Raw genomic sequence first — 23,714 nt, 5'->3', positions numbered from 1 at the left:
AAAAAGGAAATTAAGACAAGACCATTTACAGGAGCATCAAAAGGATTAAATTTCCTAGGAATAAATGTAACAAAAAAGAGTGTGATTTGTATAATGAAATCCTTACTGCTTTTAGTTTTGTTTTAATTTTTTAAAACATTAGTGAAAGCCTTAAAAATGGAAAAATTCCCTGTATTGGAAGACTTAATATTGTTCATATATCAATGCTCCCAAAAGCATTTTTCAGATTTCATGTAATCCTATCAAATTCCAGCTGCCTTATATGCAGAAATTGGCAACCTAATCCTAAAATTCACAGAAATGCAAGGCACCCAAAATACTCAAAACATTCTTGAAGAAAAGAATGAAGTTGGAGGACTCACACTTCCTGATTTCAAAACTTAACTACAAGGGCACCGGGTGGCTCAGTCAGTTAAGCAGCCAACTCTTGTTTTCAGCTTGGGTCATGATCTTTGGGACCTGGGATTGAGCTCTGCATTGACTCCATGCTCAATGGGGAGTCTGCTTGAGATTCTCTCCCTCTCTCTTCTTCTACCCCTCACCCCATTCCCTCTCTCTCTCAAATAAATAAATAAATCTTAAAAAAAAAAAACCCTTAATTACAAAGCTATAGTATAAAGGCACAGTTACTGCACTACCAGGAACTACAGTACCACCTCTACTCTATTTTCCAGTGCTCTAGAGGTTTAGGGAGACCTGTGGGATGGCCACCTCCCAGGATGCTGGTGAGAAGTGAAGCACCCTTCTACTCTCCCATCCTCCCAGCCTATCTAGGGACCTTCTCCTTCATCTTGGATTCATATCCTTGTGCAGGGAGGTGTTAGGATACTGGGCTCCATATCATGAGTGCTCACCAACACTCAACTCTCTCTTTTCTGCTCTGACTCTTCTCCTTCCTCAGTTATATGTTCTCTATCTAGTTATGAGAGAAGGAGAGAGGGGCATGAGTAGGAGTGAGTTGTATATAGGATTGGCTTCAAATGAGGTAGGGAAAGGACAACATATCTTGTCTGAAAAACAATTGTTCTAATTTTTTCCTACTTTACAGAGTATGGTTTTGAAATTGAAAGCTAGAGGGGCGCCTGGGTGGTTCGGTCGGTTAAGCATCTGCCTTTGGCTCAGGTCATGATCCTAGGAGCCTGGGATAAAGCCCTGCATGGGGCTTTCTCTGCTCTGTGAGGAACCTGCTTCCCCCTGTCCCTCTGCCTGCTGCTCTGCCTGCTTGTGCTCTTGTGTTCTCTCTGTCAAATAAATAAATAAAATATTTTAAAAAAAAGAAAAACACAATCAAGAAATTAAAAGCTAGAAATTTGAAGTCTCTGTTCTCTATTATCAAAAATTTCACTTGGGGCAATAGAGATCTTTGGGGGAGGATCATTGGGTAAAAGTTAGTGACTGGGAAGACACATGATTTAACATTTTATATCACCTGCCACTTTTGTTACCCTCTTGATGAAAGCAGATAGTGGAGAAACCTTGCCTGCACTAAATACCTATGTGACAGGCACTGAAGCATATATTCAACCATAGAGTGACCCTCAGAATTAAATATTATTACCATATTTTGTTGATGAGAGGCACTTGCTAGAGTAGAATTGCAACCCAGGTATGATTCCAAAGCCATGCCCTATTCACTAGAACCTAGAGATTTTTAATTTTTAAGCAGTAGACCTCACTTATTTTCTAGACAAAATCCTACACAGAAAACTACATTATAAAACAGATTTTAAGCAGGAGGAAGGTAACTATTCTTCTGGCTCAGAGTATTCTCTCATTGGTTCCTTCAGTCCCTCCCTCAAGTATAGTCCATCTGTGGGGGAATAGGAAGACAGAGGGATTTTCTTTTCTCAATTTCCAGCCCCACCTGAATGGCCATTCTCCTCCAGGACTTAGTAGTCATCTGACACTTTGTTGGGGGGGAAAGCCAGACCATATCAGAGCATTGTCCTCTCTGAGAAATTGGAGAGGAAAGTGATATCTATGGTAAAGTGAAGTCCTTACTATTTCCTGTGGGGAGGATGGCTGGCAGAGCTCTGAATTATGATATTGTGCAGGGTCCCCAGAGTGGAAAGAAGCTGGCTCTGACTCACCTCCCAAGTGTTGACACATGCTTTGCAGCTAGGGCTCCATTCCTTCCCACCTGAGCTCTCCCAGATGCCCCCTGTCAGCCTGGGAACATGCCCTCTTTCCCCACCCCATCTCTCCACTCTCCTCTCCCTCAATGTGGATACTTGTCTAGTCCGAAGGATGGAGGAAGTGGTATCTGAAGGCTCAGAGGAGTTGAGAATCCTCTCCTTTGTGACCCTATTTATTCCACTCTTCTCTTTTACTACCTCCAAGGCTCAGACTTTTGAATTCAAAAGAAGGAGGAGACTCTCTTCTCAAATGTTTTCAACCGGCACCTTTCTTGCCTGAGTGAAGAGTTCAGAATGTCTGGTTCTTGTATGAAGAGTGGAGGAGGAGAAGAGGCAAAAAGGGAAGGAAAAACCCATGGGTAGCAGCAAGGAAGAGGAAGTGATTAATTTTCCCCAAACATCACCATGCTGGAGCTAGACCTACAGCACACTGGCTCGGCTTTCTCATCATCCTTCCTACATCCTCTGGTGGCCCTTAACACCAAATATGGGCACAAAATACTGCCCATAACAACCTAAGATTTTACTTAAGATAGGATTTTGCTTTCTGAAAGACACTGTAAAGTAACCAATGCAGGTAGAATTCAGCTTCTCATAATAAACTGGAAATAATTGAATCCTTTCTGTGAAAACACATGTACAAGATGTACACAAGTACAAAGTCTAAAGTTCTCTGCCTGCCCTTGCCACCTTTATTATTCTACCACTACCCAAAATAAATCCCCTCCTTACTGCTTCTAGTAGTGGAAGAGAGTTTAGCTAAGAAAGCACACAACTGGGCAGCCCGGGTGGCTCAGTGGTTTAGCGCTGCCTTCTGCCCAGGGTGTGATCCTGGAGACCCGGGATCCAGTCCCATGTCGGGCTCCCTGCGTGGAGCCTGCTTCTCCCTCTGCCTGTGTCTCTGCCTCTCTCTCTCTCTCTCTCTCCCTCTCTCTCTCTGTGTGTGTGTGTCTCTCATGAATAAATAAATAAAACCTTTGAAAAAAAAAAAGAAAGCACATAACTTGGGCTGAAGTTAGGAAATAGACAAAGTTGTTTGTAGAGAGGAAGAGTTGCTTTGGAAAGTGTACACACAGTGCCTAGACAGGAGAAAATGGTGAGGAGCCTCCCCAGGGGTAAGGCCAAACATCTTCCAGTCAATGGGGCTACCCCCAATAAGAAAAGACCTACTTCTTTCATCTGCCCCAGAGTAAGGAAGGTAGAGACCGGCACAGATACTCAATGTCGTACTGTCAGACATACCTCCCCTCACCTGCCAAGACTGATGTGAGAGAACTAGCCAGGAAATTGAAATCAAGAGTCTCAGACAAGCTGCCTGGGTCTCTCATGGTCTGTGGTCCCCCTGAGGACAGCTCAGCTACTTTGTCATAGTGTCCCCACAGGGTCAATGTATTAGAATTTAAACTTTTATGTCACAGTCCCTTCTGAGGTCCTAATAAGAGAAAAACCTTTTATCCCCATATATTGTTTAGAGTTTCAAGAGATGCATAGAGTACCCAAATTTGGAACCCTAGCTTTAGAGTTTTAATTTTCTTGAAAGCCTGTTGGGATCAGAGACCTGAGATCAGATAAAATGGGTCTGGTATGAATATTACAAGTCTTACTTCCCCAGTAGGCAAGCACACACTCTGCCCTGCCTGGATCTAGGTCCATTCATCTAGTAAGTCATTTTGTATTCTAAGTTCGAGATCAAATGCCTCCTCTCTCATCCTGCAGAAGGAAGTGGCTACTACTGTGTGTGCTCTGCATGATATGTACTTTTCCATACCTATTGAGCATACAACTCTTGTAGAAGGTATTTGTTATCCCCAACATTCACTCCCCCCTTCTTCCTTTTACTAATAGATTCTCCAGTTTTAGTTGTGAACATAGTTACTCCTTTTCAGGCTACATTTTCCTTTCTCTCTTGCAGCCAGAATGGCCATGGTGGCTACTTTCTGGCCAATTAGACAAGAGTAGAAGTGATATATGCAATTTTCAGATCATGCTCTTAAAAAGGAAAGTGATTCCTCTTCCCTTTCTTGTTATCTGCTTCCCAAAGACTGGAATAAGATCATGGTGCTAGTCAGTTGACCTTAAATACACAAGAACAACATCCTAGGAAATGAAAGAGTAGGCTGGGTGCCTGCCTAATTGAATGAACCCATGGAGCTGCCTCAATGCTGTAGGTCATCTTCCACAGCTGATTGAGAGAGCAATAAATCTGCATATTTGTTAGCTTATTGAGAGAGCAATAAATCTGTATCTTGGTTAGAGCCGGTATATTTCCAAGTCCCCTATTTCAGCAGAATAGCCCCAACTAATACATAGGAAAACAAACAAAAGTCCTATGTAAAATTCCAAAATCTCCTGAGACTGATAAATAAAAGCAATCTTAAAAATGTAGTGTAGTGTTATATAATCAGCCAACAGACAGACCCCCCACTGCTTCTATTCTAGGAACATCTGCTGATTCTATGTGGCAATTCTATGAACAATATCACTCAGTTTTATTTTTTTTATTTATTTTATTTTTTTTAATAATAAATTTATTTTTTATTGGTGTTCAATTTCCCAACATACAGAATAACACCCAGTGCTCATCCCGTCAAGTGCCCCCCTCAGTGCCCACCACCCAGTCACCCCCACTCCCTGCCCTCCTCCCCTTCCACCACCCCTAGCTCATTTCCCAGAGTTAGGAGTCTTCCATGTTCTGTCTCCCTTTCTGATATATCACTCAGTTTTAATGTTGACTTTGCATATTTAGCTTAGGAAATTATAGGATACCAATGCTGTTCTTAGGGACTTAATTTACATGGTGTTGGGTTCTAAGAGGGCAGGGAATCATAAGAAGTAGAATTGATGGCTCTCGCCAGTTTTCCTAATTGTCTGGATTTGGGTCCAGGTGTGGCAATCAGCACTGCAGGCCCTTGGAAAGTGTTCTGCAGGAGCTTACCTGCAAGGACATCTGTGCAGAATCACAGGCCAGGGCCCAGAATGGTGTCACTTAATCCAGACTTTTCTCTGAAACACTGCAGGCCACTGACACTACAGCTTGAGCAGGAGCCTTCTGGGAACTGTCTGTTGAGAAGGGCCTGCAAGGAGAGATTGGTCCACACCTTGCCCCAGCTGCCCACAGAATCACCAGGATCTGCGGCCATTGCCAGCAGGCATACCACTTTCCTGAAGGATTGATTCTCTGGTTCACATTTTTATCAAAATTTGAGCATGGGGGATCCCTGGGTGGCTCAGCGGTTTAGTGCCTGCCTTTGGCCCAGGGTGTGATCCTGGGGTCCTGGGATCGAGTCCCACATAGGGCTCCCTGCATGGAGCCTGCTTCTGCCTCTGCCTGTGTCTCTGCTTCTCTCTCTCTCTCTCTCTCTCTCTGTGTGTGTGTGTGTGTGTGTGTCTCATGAATAAATAAATAAAATCTTAAAAAAAAAAAAAAAAACAAGATTTGAGCATGTATTGACATCAAAGCACTCTCTTTCTGGCAGAAATGTCTTCAGCAAAGAGTGAAAATTGGCACCCAAAGACTCCATTTTGGTTGTATCCAAAGACAGAGACTAAAATCTTGACAAGGCAAAATAGCTCTGACATTTTAAACTCTGCCCAGAAAGAACTTATTGCATGACATGACAGCAAGGCATGGGGCTGAAGATGCAGGGTAAGGAGGAAAGGGAAATGAAAGAAGAGCCACAACAAGGAAAACACTGTGCTCCTGGAAATGAAACTTCACAATGTTGGGACTCCCCCTTAGAGCCCTAGGGACTGACTCAGCACACACTGATAAAATGCTAAAAACAATTCATTTAGGTCTAGAGCTAGATCAGGGCTCCCTACAGCCATCCTCACCTCTTTGACCCCTTGGGTGTTTTCTTCTTTTTTTTTTCATAGTTTTTCGGGGTCCCCAGTCACTCCACTGAGCTGGCCTGGATTTCCTTCTTACAGCAGAAGGCAGGTGCCCAAGATTGTTTCCCATCTTATGGATAATATCTTACTGTTAACTAAGGAAGGTAAGTGACAGCTGGAGGGGGGCACTTATACAGATTTCATAGAACATGTTTTGGAACTGAGTGTCTTTTAAACATCAGATTTTGCTCCGGATATTCCTATAGCAACATATACTATTGTTGTAGCTGCTGTTTCATTTTATTGTCCTTCAGTGTCTAATCATAAGGTGAGTGACTTTTAAATCTTTCTCATTGAGACAAATTATTAGGTGTTACTGGCTATTTTGTAAGTTTTGTATAAAAACTGACTCTGAGAAGTGTTTTTGTTCTTGAAAGTTTGTTTTCCAAGGGTGCTGAAAGAGATAATGCATTGGTGTCTGACCCACTAAATTTATAATTTCTGTCAAGGATAGAAATGAAATTTCTGATCCTAAGAGAGGAGTCCAGAGAATGGAGAGTAGTAATAAGATTCTCAGCCTGAATTTGCCCAGGAACATCTTTGTCCTTACAGATTGGCACAAAGAGAGAAAACCTAGGGCTTCCTGGAGTGGATTTTTACCAAGAAAAAAAAACAACAAACAATTGAGTAAAGGGAGCACACACTCCTCCAAACTCACTACCCTGTAATCTCCAATCTGGCTAAAAGGTGAGTTCTCTGAGCTCTTCAGGACTCTACCTGTTATATATGAAATTAAATATATAACTTATTACAGTAGGAAAATAAAAGAAAATCATTCTGTGCTTTCTCTGTTTAATAAATAGTGTGAATAGTGTGAATGATCATACCCACCAAAGGAAGAAAGGAAAGTTGTGACCAGTTGACACTGTGTTCTGCTTATACATGAGAAACAATAAAATGCCTTTCCTTTGCTATGATTCACCACATCATAGGAACTCATGAGACTAAAGGAAGACAATATATAAGAAAGGGAAGAGAGAAGGTAGTGATGAAAGGAAATGATGGAAGGCGAGAAGGGGGATGCGTGCCACAATCAGGCTGTAGCGTCCAAGGATCTGCTTTATCCTTGGTCCACTGCTGGGATCCTGACTTTGCAATTGGAGGCTCGGTGCCCTGAGCATCTTTCCTGATCTGCTTTTCTTAGCTCTCCACTCCTCTCCCAGGCAGTAATGACAAAGCAACATAGTGAATGTCTCTCATCTGGGGGAATAGGTGGAACAAGGCCACCATTCTTCCTAAGTTTTCCAAAGAACTAGCAAGACCTGGGTGAAGAAAGTAGAGAAGGTACAATTGTTCCCCAGAATCTCTAGAAGGCCTAGTGAGACTTCTCTTTTCTTTGAGCTCCCCGCACTATATCTAGGTTTCTCTCTAGGTCCTTCGGCATCTCCTGCCCCACCCAAAAAGAGTAAGTACACCAGTGGAAATCCCCTGAGCAAACTAGCACATGCTGTACCAAAATATTGTGTCTTGGCTTTGTTCTTTTACATCTTCACAACTAAAGGAAAGAGATACAATCAAAATGATAGTCCACTAAAATGATAAACAAGAGAATTTAAAGAGACACAACCCAATTACTCACCCATGGAGTGACAATCTGAGCAATTCATGACACCTGTGTTGGTAGATAGACATAATTCCTGATTCCTTCTCTAACACTTATTTTAGTTTACGGGAATTTATAATTATTATATCTTTTTTGAAAGGATACTCACCTCAATGCAAAAACCTACCAATTTTTATGAATCAGACTCATAATTTTCTAACCAAGCTTTCAAGACAAGATTAGAAATGAGGGCACAAATTATTATCTGATGCACAAAATTGTCACTCCTTGAAATATGTTTGAAAATGCAAAAGAAAACCTCAACAGAGGGAAGAGATGCATTGTGTCCGTGCAGTTGGCTTCTTGCTCTGAAATATCCCTTAAGCTTGCAATCCAGTGTGATCTTATCAACAGAACACCCCAACCCTGTCACTGGATCTGCCTCAACAGAGACTGGTACAGATGCCCCACTTCTTCTTTTCTCATTTTAAGAGATTGTCACAATAACTGTAATGAGGATATAAGTGAACTGCGGCAGCTTTCAAAGACTCCCTCTGTTTTATACTCTGAGGGGTACTGTTCATCTTTGCCAGTTCTACCCAATGTCTGTGAATCAAACAGAAGCTCACCACTCACTGTCCATCCAGCATCTCAGTACTCATCATCTTGTAATTTCAGTCTTGTGGCTTTTTTCTAAGAGAGCTGAGGGGTGTTGTACAGCTTGAATCCAGGTGATTAGCCAGTGGAAGACCAGAGCAGACCTGGGATGTTTCTTTTGGAAGGCATTGTCTGTCTGTTGATAAAAGGATTGCTGTAGACCTGTGCCTTCATTTGAATACTAATAGAGGCTTAAAGAAAAAGATTCAAGGACTACTAGGAAGTCCGTTAGGCTTAACAAATATCCCTACTTTAACCCTGAGGCCATGTTGGGAGCAGCTTTGATTGGCAGACAAGTTTAGGGAAAGTCTGAATTATCTTTGTCTTTGTCCCAAGCTTTTGCCCATATCTATAGATGCCAATGTGGTTCGCAAATACTGTATGTTCCTGGAAAGTTGTGTGGCAATCAGATTTTCACAAATATAATCCTATTATAAATACCCTGAGAAAATGTCTTATCCAATACACAAGGGATCAACAGGTTTTTTTCTGTGAAGGATCAGAGAGTAAAGATTTTGCACTTCGTGTGCCCTACAGTTTCTGCCGCAGGTCCTCAACTCTGCTATTGTAGCACAAGAGTAACTATGCTCCAATAAAGCTTCCTTTGCAGAAACAGGTGGTGGGCCAAATTTTGCCCCTTGGCCCTAGTTTACCAACTCCCAGACTAGATAAATAATTTTTGAATGCCTACTTTGATGAGCAAGGTGTAAGTACTAGGGATACACAGAAAACAAAACAAAAATTGCTGTTCTTGTGAAACTCTCTAGTGTGTATGCTCAGAGATTGGAGGGGAACTATTTAAATAAATTACTCGATACCGTGCAGAATCTTTCCTTAAAGTGAAACTCACCCTAGACAATCAATTGATTAACTTTGCAAGTTTAGCGTTTGGCCTGGTGATTTGTTTTTGAACTGAGCCTTAGTCACACTCTAGTCTCAGGGGAGTTGGGGCTAGATTTGAATTCACTACCTGGCTCTGTAATAAGCAAGTCTGGGGGCCGACAGGAATTCCAAAGAGGTACAATAATTCAAAAGCTCTATCCCTTTGTTTCCTCTACCTCTGCTTACAACAGCAATACTTTTACTCAGACTTCCTGTTTCTGGCACTTGCCTTCTTTTTTGCTGTGTTTATACTTCCCCCTGTCTGTGGTTAAAGAAGTATAAAGTGCTAAAGCTATAGATTTGTCTCTGTCTCTCTCACTGGTGCTCTCTCTCTCTCATTCATTTCTACACATAGGCTCACACACCTCCTCTCTCCTTTCTTTCTCTCTCAGAATGACGATTCTGGGTACAGCTTTTGGTATGGTTTTCTATTTACTTCAAGCCGTTTCTGGAGAAAGTGGCTATGCACAGAATGGTGAGTCATTTCTAACTTTTCTTTAGGATTTCAGATTATCTCTAGCGTAGCTACAGGTTACTCAGATCCCTAACAGACCTGATCTGGACACTGAGTTGGAATGGAGTCGGAGAACTTACCACATAATTCAGCCATTTTCTAAGTTCTAACCAGCAGGACAGGAGGTCTTGGGACAATAATGTGGGTGGTTTATAAAGTCTTAGAATTGTCAGGAAGGAATGCATTAGACTCTAAATGTGGATCTTAAATGTTGGTCAATGCCTCTGCTCTTACAAAAGGAACACCCATATAGACGCAATGGGTGTGCTTGTTGGAGAATCTCCAAGGTAGTTTTACCTTGTTAAAAAATCAAGTTAGATTTGTTTTGTTTAGCTTTCTAGGAGGTTCCAAAACCATGATTTTCATGATAAAATAATTTTCAGAAACAACAGCTTTGTTTGCACTTACCAATGCCATATCTCTAGCACCTAAAAGAGTGTCTAGAACATAGTAGACATTCAATATTTAAATTGAAAATTTGAAAACTTCTTCAAAATACTTCAGTTTTGACAGATTTATGTGAGATTCATAGTGAATAGCTGAAGATCTGAATGAGTCATCTCATTAAAATATATTTGTTTTCATATCAACAAATTTATCATATAACAATACTCTTTGGGATTTTTGAAATACTTAGCACCTAGAAGCTGATGCTGCCTACTTAGTAAATAGGTTGTAATTACAGCAAAACTATAGACAAAGGCAAAAACAGCAGTAACAGGAGCCACCTGGGAATTTGAACCACCCATTTGTTCCTGATAAGCCCTTTCACTTTAAGAATTAAAAGGAATTTTCTTATCAAAGATATCAAACACATCAGCCTAATGATTCAGCTTAGATATGTTAAGTCATGTAATTACTAAGGGTGGAAATTTCTAGAATATTTTCACTAAGGGAATTGTCTGAGGGCTGACATTTTTCAGTGTGATCATGTATGAATCACTTTGTGGAGACGATTATTAATGTTTGCACAAATATTTGGTTGGCAAGTAACACCTAATTCTTACTCTCCAGAGTATAATGTATTCTCTCCCTGGTGGCCATACCTTTGGTTTTTTTTTGTTTTGTTTTGTTTTGTTTTGTTTTTAAGAAATAAGAATTCTAACTGAAAGCTGAGTTTTCACTTCAACTTTTAAATTTCAGATTTATTTAGGAGATCTAACCACTCATCCACATTGAGCATCTCAAAATACTTTTCAGTTTGGGATGTATAATGATCAGAACCAGCTTGTTGAGGGATCCCTGGGTGGCTCAGGGATTTAGCACCTGCCTTCAGCCCAGGGTGTGATCCTGCAGTCCCAGGATCAAGCCCCACATTGGGCTCCCTGCGTGGAGCCTGCCTCTCCCTCTGCCTGTGTCTCTGCCTCTCTCTCTCTCTTTGTGTCTCTCATGAATAAATAAATAAAATCTTAAAAAAAAGGAAGCAGCTTGTTGAAAGACTAGCTCTTTGATAACCACAAGGATGATCAAGAAAAGAAAATGATATTTTTTAAAAATCCAAACCCTTTCTACTTTTAATCAACTAATTCCTTTCAAAAGGAAGACTTCTAAACCACATGGCCTTGTCTATTATACATATTCAAAAAATTAAGTTTTTATAGAAAAATATGCTTATATAGTGGGCATTTAAATATTTTTTTAAAGATTTTATTTATTCATGAGAGACACAGAGAGAGAGAGAGAGAGGAAGAGAGAGAGAGACAGAGACAGGCAGAGGGAGAAGCAGGCTCCGTGCAGGGAGCCCGATGCAGGACTCGATCCCAGGATTCCAGGATCATACCCTGGGCTGAAGGCAGGCGCTAAACCATTGAGCCACCCAGGGATCCCCTATAGGGGACATTTAAAGAATAATAGGTTAGCTCACTGTTCAAAAGTTTTATGTAATTTCAAATCATAGTCATAGAATTATGACTTTGACCTAGAATTCTTTTTTTAAAAAAAGTTATATATTTATTTGACAGAAAGAGAGCACAAGCAGGGGGAGCAGCAGGCAGAGGGAAAAGGAAAAGCAGGCTCCCCCCAGAGCAGTGAGGCAGATGTGGGGCTCGATTCCAGGACCCTGGGATCATGACCTGAGCCTAAGGCAGGCACTTAACCAACTGAGCCACGTAGGCACCCCTAGAATTCTTTTTCGAAGAAGTCCCAAAGGTTTCACATATATTTCAGAATTAGAATTCTTATTTTACCTTTTCATTACTTATTTGTCAAAAAAAAAAGATAATAGTTCTAGCTAACCCTTATTGGTGCTTACTGTGTTCTAAGCTGTCTTTGCATATATTTTGTTCAGTGATTCCTCAAAGTAAAGTGAATTTCCATATTGAAACAATGAGGCATAGAGAGGTTGAGTAATCTGACGGAAACCACAGCTAAAAAGTACAATAGCAAGAATTTAAACCCACATCTGTCCAGTTCTGGCGCCAGAGGTCTTAACCACCGTGTATACTACCCTTATCTAAGAATTTTTCAGCTTAGATTGCGTAGAATACTCTCTTTGTAAAATGCCATGCAACTTTGCAAGTTGTTGAGAGGAATTTTTCTTGGTTACAAAGCAACTTTATTGGCTTAAGAGCCAATGAACTCAAAACGTAGCTACTTTGATTGTATGACCTGTGCTATGTATATTGTATGAAAATACACATCAGACTGACTCTACCAGACTGGATGGCTAAAGGCAGTAGGAGTGCTTTGTCCTACTGATGCTCAGCATCTACTAGACTGTGCTCTCTCTAGCTTATATTGTATATTGAAGAATTTTGGAGACAAAGCTGATCCATAGAAGTTTGAATCCAAATAGTAATGTAGGTTCTGTTGTATAGGATTGGTGGGAGATTCAAAGAAGAGAAAACATCTGTACAGAGTGAGGACTGCTGAGTAAGCGCAGGCTAAAGCCCTCTAGACTCGTTCCGTTGAGAAAAGAGCCAGTTCTTAGGACACAAGATCTTAGTCCTATAAGATTAACAATGAACATGCTTTAAAATGTGAGCCCTAAATGGTGAGTTTCCCCTCATTATTTAAAACTGTTATCAGGAAGAGAGCTATACCTGGTTGAAATTACATAAGACGCCTTTGCTAGTGGCAGAATTGTGAGCCTAGTGGGTTCTGGAATGGTCAGAAAGAGCAGTGCCCACAGCTCTTATCTAGATCTAGCTTTTCAAGATTTGTGGCTTTGACTGAACCAATATGTCACTCAACTAGTTGGTCCGCTCGCCACCAGTTTTACTAACCTTCCCACAGACCTACTTAGTTATTTAAGTCAAGAAGATGCTGTTTCTACATTTCACGGCCTTCAGAACACTCAACTGGGGTTTAATTTTAGTACATTCTATATTCTATTTAAAACCCTAGGAGGTGCGCGCCTGGGTGACTCAGTTATTGAGCATCTGCCTTCCTCTCAGATCATGATTCTGGGGTCCTGGGATCGAGTCTAGATCCCCGTGGAGATCCTGCTTCTCCCTCTGCCTGTGTCTCTGCCTCTCTTTCTCTGTGTCTCTCATGAATAAATAAATAAAATCTTAAAGAAAAAAAAAAGAAAACAACCCCAGGAGCTTCTAATTTCTAATTTCTAGTATTGATGGTCCAAAGTAATTTCTAGTGTCAATAGATGTGGAAGCCATCACAGGCTCACACTTGACCACTCTGAGAATGGCTTCAGTTACTCCAGAACTGATTTTCTCAGGTCTCAGTCCATATTTGCTGACAACTTTTTTTCTATTAAATATTGTGAAATATACATACAAAATGTCTATTTAATCTTAGGGGCCTCAACCCCATTCAAGAAATTGAGTACTATCTGTGACAGATTGTACTTACCAAAAGTGGCTGCAAAAAAAAATTCTGATTCCCTACATATGTCCAGAATTCTGGTATCTTCAAGATACAGTATCTATAGAAGAAGGATCTACATACACAGAAGCAGTAGGATTCATGGGAAGGTCCACTAGATTTGAGTCCTGGCAGATCTAATTTTTTTCTAACCATATTTGCCTTAGTTAGTAGCTTAAGACAAATTGCTTTAAACAATATTTCACACAATGGAGATAATCAATTGCACTTTTTAGTTGGGATGCGTATTTAGGCAGGAAAAGCTATCACTTAAAAAGTGAACTTCTGACTGTAATATAGTGCTTCTTCCTTCCTTCAAAAAAGAAATACTTGAGAAGAAATAAATTAAGATTAGTGATAAAGTCAAAGACTAGGTTAGGTAGCATTTGAATGATGGAGATAAAGTATCTCTTATTCGAAATGTACCAATTAACAGAATAAACGAACAGTGTAAAAAAGCATATTTAGTATTTTATTCTCGGTCTCTAATGCCCTAACCCAATAGCAGAAATGTTTAGAAATATTCGGAGGTTTTTTATTAATTGTGATTATCTTTTTTTCTCTTAGAAAAATCTGTGCTCATAAGATACTGATTTTTTTGGGTTTGGGGTCTTTTCGGTTTGGGTTTTGGTATTGGTTTCTCTGTCTTTTCCCTTGAGGTTTTATAACCCTATGATTACTCCTTCACGTCTGCCCCAAAGGCTGCCCTTTCGTTAACGTCACTCCAGATTTCAAAAGGATGCACTTATTTACTTCATTAACAGCTGCAGGTTTGTTCCTTCCCAGGAGACTTTGAAGATGCCGAGCTGGATGATTATTCATTCTCTTGCTACAGTCAGTTGGAAGTGGATGGAACCCAACACCTGTTGACCTGCACTTTTGATGACCCTGACATCAACAGCACCAATCTGGAATTTGAAATATGGTGAGGGATGCTGGCTTCTATGGGTGCCTGGAAATCCTGTCATTCCTTTCACATGCTGCTCAGCAAAGGAAGGAGTATGGAGCCCCAAAAAATCAAATGAACTCCAAAAATTCTTTACCAAAAGACTCCAGCAGAGATACTCTCATGGGTTCATCTGTCAGGCTTTGCTGCTACAGCAAGCTGATGGTTTGGAGCTTGAAGTCCTCACAACCCTCCTGACTTCATAGCAGAATTTAAATACTGCTTTCCTAGGATATTCCTCCTCCCAAATTTCTTTTCCTAACATGAGACAATCTAGTGTTTTATTGCACCCTGGAGTGCAGTTGCGTGGTTTCTAATCCCAATATCAGCACTGACTTGGCTTTTTTTTTTTTTTTTATTGGTGTTCAATTTACTAACATACAGAATAACACCCAGTGCCCGTCACCCATTCACTCCCACCCCCCGCCCTCCTCCCCTTCTACCACCCCTAGTTCGTTTCCCAGAGTTAGCAGTCTTTACGTTCTGTCTCCCTTTCTGATATTTCCCACCCATTTCTTCTCCCTTCCCTTATTTTCCCTTTCACTATTATTTATATTCCCCAAATGAATGAGAACATACAATGTTTGTCCTTCTCCGACTGACTTACTTCACTCAGCATAATACCCTCCAGTTCCATCCACGTTGAAGCAAATGGTGGGTATTTGTCATTTCTAATAGCTGAGTAATATTCCATTGTATACATAAACCACATCTTCTTTATCCATTCATCTTTCGTTGGACACCGAGGCTCCTTCCACAGTTTGGCTATAGTGGCCATTGCTGCTAGAAACATCGGGGTGCAGGTGTCCCGGCGTTTCATTGCATTTGTATCTTTGGGGTAAATCCCCAACAGTGCAATTGCTGGGTCGTAGGGCAGGTATATTTTTAACTGTTTGAGGAACCTCCACACAGTTTTCCAGAGTGGCTGCACCAGTTCACATTCCCACCAACAGTGTAAGAGGGTTCCCTTTTCTCCGCATCCTCTCCAACATTTGTTGTTGACTTGGCTTTTTTTACCTAAAGCAAGTTATATAACACATCTATGCCTCAATTTCTTCACCTGTTAAATGAGATGTACTAACTCATAGGGAGTTTGGGATGATTAAATAATTTAATACTTTAATTAGAAGAGAAATTCAGTATGTAATAAGTAATGGGAAAGAAGCATTAAAATAACAAAATCTATGAATACGGATCTAACTTTCACCCTCTTGACGCAGTTTGACTTCACATGATACCCTCGGTGTCAATTTTCCAAAACTCCGTAAGAATAACTCTGCTTTTGGTTTCATGAGGCCTCACAAAGAAAAAGAGAAAGTCTCTCTCTGGTTTGAAAGTTCGGTGAAGAGAGGGCTTTCTTCATCCTCCACAAATAGTCTCTTGTTGCTGAAGGTTACTGTCTCTGATGACTTGGAAAAAATACTCCAACATGAAATTCTAACTTATGGCTAACTCCAAATTCATATCAGATGACCTAATTAGTTTCTTACTAAGAAAAGTGAGTCAAGATCCACCAGTTGTAAAAGGGGGCTTATAAACTCAGTAGACCCTCAGCCAAGCCCCTCTAATACATAGTCTAGACAAGCCCTAAATCACATGCCTTACATTAAATTATAGGAGCTACCTGCCTATGCTCATGCAGTGCTTTCTTTTTTTTTAATTTATTTTTTATTGGTGTTCAATTTACCAACATACAGAATAACACCCAGTGCTCATCCCGTCAAGTGCCCCCCTCAGTGCCCGCCACCCACTCACCCCCACCCCCCGCCCTCCTCCCCTTCCACCACCCCTAGTTCGTTTCCCAGAGTTAGGAGTCTTTATGTTCTGTCTCCCTTTCTGATATTTCCCACACATTTCTTCTCCCTTCCCTTCTATTCCCTTTCACTATTATTTATATTCCCCAAATGAATGAGAACATACACCGTTTGTCCTTCTCGGATTGATTTACTTCACTCAGCATAATACCCTCCAGTTCCATCCACGTCGAAGCAAATGGTGGGTATTTGTCATTTCTAATGGCTGAGGAATATTCCATTGTATACATAGACCACAGCTTCTTTATCCACTCATCTTTCGATGGACACCGAGGCTCCTTCCACAGTTTGGCTATTGTGGACATTGCTGCTTTCTAATGCAGTCATTGGAGAAGTATGCTTTTGGACTTGAACCCCATAGTGTGTTCTTAGTCTGTCTCTATGGGTTCATTTCTCTAACACACTTTCCAGAAATAAAATATTGGGAGAACAGGAACCTATGATGTCCAGAATCTATACTACAACTAGGCTACACCAACATAGCCGAACAGCTCATTCAAACCATGCACTCATTTTTATGGACAAAACCCCCTCCGATAGAGGCTTGACTTCGGATTCTCCACCCAGCTATTTGGTGGACTGCAGAGCTCACACAGTTTCTCCTGAGGCTGAGATGACCTTTCTGTCCACATTCGCTCACACCACTTCCTCGCCCACTGGAACAAACTTGCCCACTTCTCCTTGGCAAATGTCTTTATTTTTCCTGTGATATTGTAATCTATCTGCAGCTTCCATTGGGGGTTTTCAATTAGATTTAGATATTTCAGTTGGGAGGGAATTGTCTTAAGACATATTTTTCAGTGAAAAACAATAAATATGAGGAGGTTAAGGTGCTCCTAGAGAGCAGCTGTTTTTGTGAAGGTATCCATACCTTAAGGGAGATTGATTTTTCATGCAGCTCCTAGGCTGAGTGGGGACATTGTTTCTCAAATCAAAGTCACCTAGTGTGCTATATTTTCTGGCAAGGCTAGGTTGCTTTTCCAATGAAACTACCTTTACTGGAACTTTCTGTTCCTTTGCCATGTTTATAAAGAAGAGATTAGAAATGACTGAAAAATGTGCTTTCTACTGAAGTCTTTTCACAGGTCGGATTGTTGACGGAAACCAGGTGCTGTTTCCCAGGTTACTAGTGACATTTTCCTAGATGAGTTTACCACCTGCCTGATCTGGCCACCAATCTCCCAAGGTTAGGAACCAAATTACTTAGCGTTCAATGAGAGAATACTCCTCTCAGGATTGGATTTGGATTAGCCAAAATCTCAGATTTAGATTACAGGTATGCCAAGTAATGATTTCATATTGGTAGATACAATTATTATAGGTACCAGATATTCATACTGGGCTCAGGACCTACAAGAGTTGGTGCTGGGAGAGGAGATGGACATAGTGGGCCAGTAGGGTGCCTATTAATATAAATCCACTCTTCCTGGGGGATCTGAAAATTTTTTATTCACCAGAATTTTAACCAGCTTTCAGGTACCTAGAATGACAAAACAGAGGCACTGAAAACAGGCACCTAGGTTAGAATCCCAATAGCAAAATTTAAGGAGCTCTGTGACCAAAGAGTAACTCAAGTTCTCTAATCATAACAACTATCTTGCATTGGGGTAGTTGGTATATCATTAGTACCTGTAAGTGATACTTAATTCTCAGTGTAGACTGATTTTCATTAAAAATGTGATCAGAAGGTTGTTCCGTAAATATAAAGCAAAATAAAGGAAATTTGTTTGTTAACTTGTTAAGGCTAGAGTTATTTGATTCAGATCTCAAAGTGCTTATTCAATTTTTAGGATTAGCTACAGCACTTAAACATCTAGGTTATCTCTTTAAAAATGAGTTTTGAGGAATCTCCATACTATTTCCCAGAGTGACTGCAACCAGCTTGCCATTCCCACCAACGGTGTACCGAGCTCTCCTTTCTCCACATTCCTGCCAATATTTCTTATTTCTTGACTTATTAATTTTAGCCATTCTGACTGGTATGAGGTGGTATCTCATTGTGGTTTTGATTTGCATTTCCCTAAGGCTGAGTGATGTGAAGCATTTTTTCATGTGTTGTTGGCCATTTGTATGTCTTCTTTGGAAAAATGTCTTTTCCCATGTTTTCTGCCCATTTCTTGATTGGTTTGTTTGTTCTTTGGGTGTTGAGTTTGATAAGTTCTTTATAAATTTTGGAACTAGTCCTTTATCTGTTAAGACATTTGCAAATATTTTTTCCCATTCTGTAAGTTGCCTTTTGGTTTTGTTGACTGTTTCTTTTGCTGTGCAAAAGTTTTTTATCTTGATTAAGTCCCAATAATTCATTTTAGCCTTTTTTTCCCTTGCCTTTGAAGACATGCTGCAGCCAAGGTCGAAGAGGTTGCTGCCTGTGTCCTTCTCCTCCTCCTCCTCTTGATGAATTCCTGTCTCACATTTAGGTCTTTCATCCATTTTGAGTCCATTTTTGCATGTGGTGTAAGAAAATGGTCTAGTTTCATTCTTCTACATGGGCTAATTTTTCCCTACACCATTTGTTGAAGAGACTTTTTCCCATTGAGTATTCTTTCCCAGCTTTGTCAAAGATTAGTTGACCATAGAGTTGAAGGTCCATTTCTGGGTTTTATCTTCTGTTGCATTCATCTATGTGTCTGGTACCATACTATCTTGATGAAAATAGAGCTACCCTATAACCAAGCAATTGCACTACTAGGTATCTACCCCAAAGATACAAATGTAGTGATCCAAAGGGGCACTTGCACCCCAACGTTTATAGTAGCAATGTCCACAATAGCCAAACTATGAAAAGAGCCTAGATGTCCATCAACGGATGAATGGATAAAGATGTGGTATATATGCACAATAGAATATTGTTCAGCCATCAAAAAAAAAATGGAATCTTGTCATTTTCAATGACATGGATCGAACTAGAGGGTATTAAGCTAAGCAAAATAAGTCAGTCAGAGAAATACAGTTATCATATGATCTCACTCATATGTGGAATTTAAGAAACAAAATAGAGGATCACAACGGAAGGGAGGGAAAAATAAAACAAAATGAACTCAGAGAGAGTGACAAACCATAAGAGACTCTTAATCATAGGAAACAAACTGAGGGTTGCTAGAAGGGAGGGGGTTTGGGGACAAAGTACCTGGGTGATGGACTTTAAGGGGGGCACATGATGTAATGAGCACTGGGTGTTATATAAGACTGAGTAATCACTGACCTCTACCTCTGAAACTAATAATACTATATGTTAATTAATTGAATTTAAATTAAAAAGATACTTCAGAGACAAAAAATATCAGATTTGATAATAGTGGACCCATAGAGTCAAAGTATCTGAACAGAATTCTAGCTGCTTCTGTAGATGGACAATTAAATCTCAATCCTGAAGTTAGGGCCCACTTTTCTCATTCATGTTACTGTTGAAAACACCATGGGCACTTGAATTGGGACACTGCTTTTTAGGTGTTTGTATAAGTTCCAGAGTCAGCTCTCAGAAGGCAACTCCTTTGTTCCCACATTCTTGGGGGCACCAGAGTCACTCTCTTGTGCCACCCACAGATGTCACTTCACATATGTCATTCTTTGTTTCATCATTTACCACTCATGCCAAATCTACCTCATGTTCTAGAATTACCTAGCAGTATCTGTCAGGTGCTAAATCTAGCAATTTACTCCTTCACCAGGAAATCATACTAACTTTCAAAATTGATATTTTTGAGATAGATCCTTTTGAGACCAAATGAGGAATAAAAGCTACAGTTGGATTTTGCTTCTGTTTTTAACATTTTCATGTAGATACCTGTCTGCCTCATCAGGAGAAATGCATTTATCAAGCTAAACCAGACACGATTGCAGATTTAGGAAGCTGGAGGTAGGGTAAAGAAGCAGGTGCTCCGGTCTTCCCAGCAGTCTCTCCCCATTTTCAGGACAAGAGGGTTTTGTATGAGTGGCTTTTTTGGCTGATGTCCCCTGAAAAGGTCTTACAGGCCCAAATTTGTTAGCCTATAGTACTGCTTGGGGTCAAAGGTAGATTTAAAAAAAGAAAAGAAAAAAAAAAAGAAGAAGTAAAGCCAGCAAATCAAGGAAGTAGTAATTTGTGAAAGTTTGTTGTGCACATTCCAAAAAGACAGTTTGCAAGCCAAGAGCACTTAAAATATTGAATGAGGCTTAGAGGCTTATGTTGTTATAAAGCAGCTTATATAGTGTAAGGGCGATGAGTGTTTATTCTTTACAGTGATTGGCTATAATACTAGAATTCTCTTAACTGAAAGGAAATTGGTTAGTGGTTGCCTCCTATCAATTTTGGCAAACTATTTAAGTTTTGCTTATGATTTTCAGAGGCATAAGCAAGAAGTCACCCAGGTTAAGTTAATCTTGCTTGTCTTGCAAAGTAAGCTAAATTAAGATTTGCTTATATGACTAACTGATTCTGGTAAGGGAATTTTCAAGTGTGGTCTCTGTGTTTAATTTTAACATTGGATACTTGTAGTGCTTTTTTTCTCCCCTCCAAAATACCCTCGAATGGCTCTATCCAATAGAAATATAGCACAATCCACAAATGTGTCAGACATATATCTATTTCTAAATTTTCTAGTGGCCACGTTTTAAAAAAAAGGAAAAATAAATAGGCGAACTTTATTTAACTTAAATTAACATATTTAATATAATATTTAGTTTAATAATATATTTTATTTAACCTAATATATCCAAAATATTATCATTCCAATGCATAATCAATATAAACAAAAGTATTAGTGAGATATTTTATATTCTTTTTTGCATGCTAAATCTTCAAAATCTGTTGTGTATTTCATACTTAGAGCACATCGCGATTTAGACTAGCCATATTTTAAATGTTCAATAACCACATATCAGGTAGTGGCTATTGTGTTGGATGGTGTAGTTATAGAATATTTCTAACCTTAGCAATACATACTTAGCAACCAAGTAAATTGCCTTAGCTTAGTTAAGTGAGTTGAAATGAACTGGATTGACTTGAGTTGAACTCCTCATGAACTGCACTGTGTTTCCTCCAATCACCTGAGGCCATGGTCATTGGCACAAAGTGAGGTTGTCTATTGCAGGCCACTGGTTTTCTTAGCTCCTGGCATGGCTTCCCCTTCACATAGAGTGGCTCCTGGGGTTCAGACCCCTTAAAAGGATGTCCAGGCTCACAAGCCAACCATATGGTGATCCTTTATTTTTCATTACTTATTAATATCCCTCTCCAAAAAGCGGGAGTAAACCAAGAATACCATTGTAGGTTCTTCTTAAATTTCCAACAATACCAAGAACTTGCTACCTAAGGATTTGTAAGTGAATATTTCACCATGCTTTACTTACAAATATATTCTAAACTCAATGAATGAACTAAAAGTCATTATCTTTTTTTCAACATCATATGTTTTACCTAAAATTCAGAAATGAGATATTGCTCCAATTTTCCCTATCCTTATTCATCCAATTATGACATGTTGCCATCGTCAGAACTTTCCATGTGACACTCCTCCCAGGGGGTATCCATCTGGCCTAACTTAAAAATTTGCTTTTAATATTTACTCCAAGGGTGAAAACCCAATTAGCTCAATGAGGGACACACTCTAGACACCCAAACATACACACACATGCACACACACACATACACACACACACATACATGCATTTAAAGCCAAAACAAGTGCATACCCTATAAGATAACAGCTAATTAAAAAAAACAACAACCATAATTGGGGGTGGGACAATGTTAAGGAAGGCCTCACAAATAGTAAATATAGTTAGCTGATTAATAAACCTAAAATTTCTTCACCCATCTGTCTTTTTTTGAATGCAGGAGCATAACCAGTCACTCAAAGACCACGGCAGCCCAGAGCTGGGAGACTGCACCTAAAGCTGAGGCATCCTCCTGAGATTTTAACCTCATGCCCATCTCACCTCAAGCCACAGACATAGTCTTTCTGCTCAGAGTCCAGGAACAATCCCAGAAAGGGCTCTCATGAGCACATGCTGAGAAAAGTATACTCACATCCAATTTACCAAAGAAAACCAACACATTCTGGATTGTAGGTAGTAAAGGATCTTTTTAGAACATATTCCCTATGACCTTTTAAAAAAATCTGGTTAATGAGAAAAATTCTTTCCATGTAAGTAAACTTGTACAAAACCTTTTTTTTCTGCCACAATCCCCACTTCCAATTTGAGTCAGCTATACCTCTTTTCAGAATTACTTGGCTAGAAGAGCATATAGGAAAAACAAAATAGTAATTATGTTTATCGCAGGAGAGGGAAATTAAGTTGAGGGTTGAGGAAGGAAGAGAAATGAGTACTTTTGTTTTTATTCTTCATTGTTATTTTCGCAATGAGAATACATACTTTGCTTCCTTTCCTAATACAGAACACTTCTTTCACTCTAGAAGGATGTCTCCTGTCCTGTTCCAGCCACTCGTCCCCAGTGAGCAATCCATCACCCTTTGGTTTTGTCAGTTTCTCTTTTTTTTTATGATGTTATTTATTTATTCATGAGAGACACAGAAAGAGAGGCAGAGGGAGAAGCAGGCTCCCTGCAGAGAGTCTGACATGGGACTTGATCCCAGGACAACCTGAGCCAAAGGCAGATGTTTAACCACTGAGCCACCCAGGATCCCCTGGTTTTGCCAGTTTCCAGTAGTTCTTATAAGTGGAATAGTTCTTGTAAGTGGAATAATAGACTGTTTACTCTTTTTTAAATGAAATTTCTCACACTACAAAATGTTTTCAAGAAACATTTGGAGCAGTTTTCCAAAGTGGTTATACCATTCTATTCTGAAACCAACAAAGTGTAGGAACTATACATTGTCTCTGACATTTAGCTTTGAAATAGTATTTCATGGTTTCTCTTTTGTTTCTCAAATAGCAAATAATGTTGACCATCTTTTTGAGTATTTGCTGGCTATTTGTATGTCTTTTTGTGGCAGGTGTCTGTTAAAGCCTTTTGTCTTTTTTATTTAGTTATTTATCCTTTTATTGTTGATGGGTATGGATTCATTATATGTTCTGGCTACAATTCCTTTGTCAGATATATGCGTTACAGCTATTTTCTGCCAGTGTATAGCTTGCCATTTCATTTTCTTAATGGTATATTTTAATGGGGAGGAAGTTTTCATTTTGATGAAAGTTCAATGTGTCTTTTTTTCTCTTTTATGTTTAATTTTTGTGTGTGTCATTGCTATCTTTGTCCACTCTCAAAGTCAGAAACATATTTTCCTGTATTTTCTTCTACATATTTTATAGTTTGAGCCTTTACATTTAAATCTATAATTCATATCTAATTAATTTTGCTTGAGATTAAGGTTCATATTTTCCATATATTTATTCAGTTGTTCTAGGACAGTTTGCTGAAAAAGTTTTCTCTTTTCCACTGAATTGATAAGGCACTTGTATTGAAAATCAGTTAACTTTCTATGTGAGAGTCTATTTCTGAACCCTATACTTTCTATTGATCAATTTATCTATTTTTATGCTAGTGCTAAAGTGGCCTATCATCACTTTA

At 39.6% G+C, this 23,714-nt stretch overlaps 1 protein-coding gene across 5 annotated transcripts in view; it reads left to right on the top strand.

Moving 5' to 3' along the window:
- Nucleotides 1-5,913: 5,913 nt before the first annotated feature.
- Nucleotides 5,914-23,714, top strand: part of IL7R (interleukin 7 receptor) — a 37,061-nt gene continuing 19,260 nt past the window's right edge. The window contains exons 1-2 of one of the 5 annotated variants that reach the window (XM_038535329.1): nt 5,914-6,130; nt 14,231-14,369. In XM_038535329.1, the coding sequence (XP_038391257.1) occupies nt 6,100-6,130; nt 14,231-14,369 (170 nt within the window). In that variant the 5' untranslated portion in view covers nt 5,914-6,099. Of the gene's footprint in view, nt 6,131-9,385; nt 9,584-14,230; nt 14,370-22,019; nt 22,330-22,599; nt 22,665-23,714 lie in introns of those variants that run through there. The other 4 variants (XM_038535328.1, XM_038535331.1, XM_038535330.1 and 1 more) reach the window with 4 other exon arrangements.

The sequence above is a fragment of the Canis lupus genome, chromosome 4 (assembly GCF_011100685.1).
Source record: "Canis lupus familiaris isolate Mischka breed German Shepherd chromosome 4, alternate assembly UU_Cfam_GSD_1.0, whole genome shotgun sequence".
Lineage (NCBI taxonomy): Eukaryota > Metazoa > Chordata > Mammalia > Carnivora > Canidae > Canis > Canis lupus.
Note: the sequence above shows the minus strand (reverse complement) of the source record. Positions and strands in the feature narration are given on the sequence as shown.